At 42.8% G+C, this 2,943-nt stretch overlaps 1 protein-coding gene across 1 annotated transcript; it reads left to right on the top strand.

Moving 5' to 3' along the window:
* Positions 1-661: 661 nt before the first annotated feature.
* LOC110875335 lies at positions 662-1,372 on the top strand. Its single transcript, XM_022123532.1, has one exon. The coding sequence runs from the start codon at positions 662-664 to the stop codon at positions 1,370-1,372; it is 711 nt and encodes a 236-aa protein (XP_021979224.1).
* Positions 1,373-2,943: the final 1,571 nt, after the last annotated feature.

The raw sequence follows: 2,943 nt of genomic DNA on the forward strand, positions 1-2,943 counted from the left end.
TGCCATATGTGGCTTCGTTGTGGGTTGCCGTGTGCTTGTAGGCTGCAAAAGTACAAACGCACAAGTAAAAAATATTAAACCTACAAACCTTTTGTTATTTAGTACGATTTAGTTGTTTCTCACACCGTATTGACTTAACTGTGCAGATCGTAAGATATAACTCGACGACGTAGATGTATTCTGGCGTAAGCTTGACTTACTACCGTGTAAACTGGTAGATGAGGAAGTCGATGTTGTAGCAGAGCTCAATATTGTGTGGCAACAATTAGAGTCGTAATCCCCCGATCAGAAAAAAAGTTTGCTTTCAAAGATAAAAGTGGTCTTAACCCCGAAATCGTCAACTAAGAAACCACCGATTGTCCAGTAAAATACTTCCGGTCGGCCTACATCAAAGGAAGTACAACAAAGGGTAGAAGAAGCTACGAGAAACAGCTCCTATGGCGAGGACATCAACGTGTATACTGCTTCCCCACAACATAGGTACGATTTACCCCAACACATCCCATACTTACCGTCAGAGGGCTCTCGTGGAACTGGTTCGGCTATCTAATCTGAAAACCCTAAAATGCAACGAAACCGTTCAATGAGTTCGAAAAAGAAGGAGACGCGGGATGATCATGGTTTTCCATTAATAAATGGGGATTAGGACTTGTTAACCATTATGAGGTTTAAGCATCAAATTCCATCAGAGTTTCACTCTTACATATCGCGTATACAAGATGTGAACCCAGATGGTCATTTTGGGTACAGGTTTGTGACTGTTGGGTTAGGTTTTGGGGAATACGTATGGCCCCGTATTCGAAGTGATTTACTACTGGAGATTGACCAAAAAGAGCCGCTATGGACGCATGTATTCGAAAGATATAACGAAGGACACTTTAAACGAATACGTAACAGCATCTCTTGGCATTCAGTACAAGGGTGCCCTCCAAGTCACTGGATGGAAATGCCCCACGTAGGGTTTCTCGTAGCACAAAGGTATAATATCGTCCTCCACGTGCTAAGCATCGAAGGGAGCTATACCTTCTTCCCGTTAACGGATGCCCTTGTAGATCCACGAACTCAAGCGATAACGCTCGTACATGTTTATGGGGAACACTTCATACATGCTAAGTTGGAAAGAGACTACCCCATGCCTACAGTGAGCCCATTATGGTCGACACATCGAAGAATAGCTACGAAACCGTGGGAAGAAATGTATAGACCGCGGTTACAACACTACTACGAGATAATCAACCCTAAATCAGACTCAGACAAAGACACAGACAAAGACAAAGACAAAGACAAAGACAAAGACAAAGACAAAGACAAAGACAAAGACAAAGACAAAGACAAAGACAAAGACAAAGACCCGAGTTTACATCTTCGATAACATGTAAACTCGGGTCTTTGTCTTTGTCTGAGTCTGATTTAGGGTTGATTATTTCGTAGTAGTGTTGTAACCGCGGTCTATACATTTATTCCCACTGTTTCGCAGCTATTCTTCGATGTGTCGACCAAAATGGGCTCACTGTAGGCATGGGGTAGTCTCTTTCCAACTTAGCATGTATGAAGTGTCCCCCGTAAACATGTACGAGCGTTATCGCTTGAGGTCGTGGATCTACAGGGGCATCCGTTAACGGGAAGAAGGTATAGCTCCCTTCGATGCTTAGCACGTGGAGGACGATAATATAACTTTGCGCTACGAGAAGCCCTACGTGGGGCATTTCCATCCAGTGACTTGGAGGGCACCTTTACACTGAATGCCAAGAGATGCTGTTACGTATTTGTTTAAAGTCTCCTTCGTTATATCTTTCAAATACATGCGTCCATAGCGGCTCGTTATGGTCAATCTCCGGTATAAAATCACTTCGAATATGGGGCCATACGTATTCCCCAAAACCTAACTCGACAGCCACAGACATGTACCCACAATGACTGTCTAGGGTCACATCTTATAAATGCGTTATGTAAGAGTGAAACTCTGATGGAATTTGATGCTTAAACCTCATAATGGTTAACAAGTCCTCGTCCCCCTTTATTAATGGAAAACCATGATCATCCTGTGTCTCCTTCTTTTTAGAACTCGTTGAACGGTTTCCTTGCATTTTAGGTTTTTCAGACTTTACAAACGAACTAGTTCCACGAGAGCCCTCTGACGGTACGTATGAGATGTGTCGGGGTAAATCTTACCTATGTTGTGGGGAAGCGGTATATACGTTGTTGTCCTCGCCATAGGAGCTGTTTCTCGTAGTTTCGTCTAACCTCGCAGTTTCTTCTAGCCTTTCTTGTACTTTCTTTGATGTAGGCCGACCACGAGTATTTTGCTGGACAATCGGTGGTTTCTTAGTTGACGATTTCAGGGTTAAGACCGCTTTTATCTTTGAAAGCAAACTTATTTTCTGATCGGGGGATTGCGAATCTAATTGTTGCCGCAGAATATTGAGCTCTGCTACAACATCGACTTCCTCATCTACTAGTTTACACGGTAGTAAGTCAAGCTTACGTAAGAATACATCTACGTCGTCGAGTTGTATCTTACGCTCTGCACAGTTAAGTCAATACGGTGTGAGAAACAGCTAAATCGTACTAAATAACAACAGGTTTGTAGGTTTAATATTTTTTACCTGTACGTTTATACTTTTCTAGCCTACAAGCACACGGAAACCTACAACTAACCCACATATGGCAACCACATGATGTGTTAAGTTTCCGCAACACCTCCAGCTTCCTCGTTAGCTCCCCTTCCAGCAAATCAAGTGTTGTATGGGAAACCTTACCACCTAGGTTGTCCAACAGTGGGTGTCTGTGGTGGTTCATTGTTTTTTCGATGCTTTTGGTGAAACTTTTTTGTATTTCCCCTAACTTAGTTTCAACTATATCAATGACGCATCTTGCTATTCGCTCCATTGAACTCCCGCGCGTAACGTATCTTTTTAAATTTACATGCTGGCTCTCAACTCT

The sequence above is a fragment of the Helianthus annuus genome, chromosome 9 (genome assembly GCF_002127325.2).
Source record: "Helianthus annuus cultivar XRQ/B chromosome 9, HanXRQr2.0-SUNRISE, whole genome shotgun sequence".
In the NCBI taxonomy this organism is placed as follows: domain Eukaryota; kingdom Viridiplantae; phylum Streptophyta; class Magnoliopsida; order Asterales; family Asteraceae; genus Helianthus; species Helianthus annuus.

Coding starts and splice junctions, on each gene's coding strand:
- LOC110875335 (XM_022123532.1), top strand. CDS start 662: ATGAGGTTTAAGCATCAAATTCCATCAGAGTTTCACTCTTACATATCG.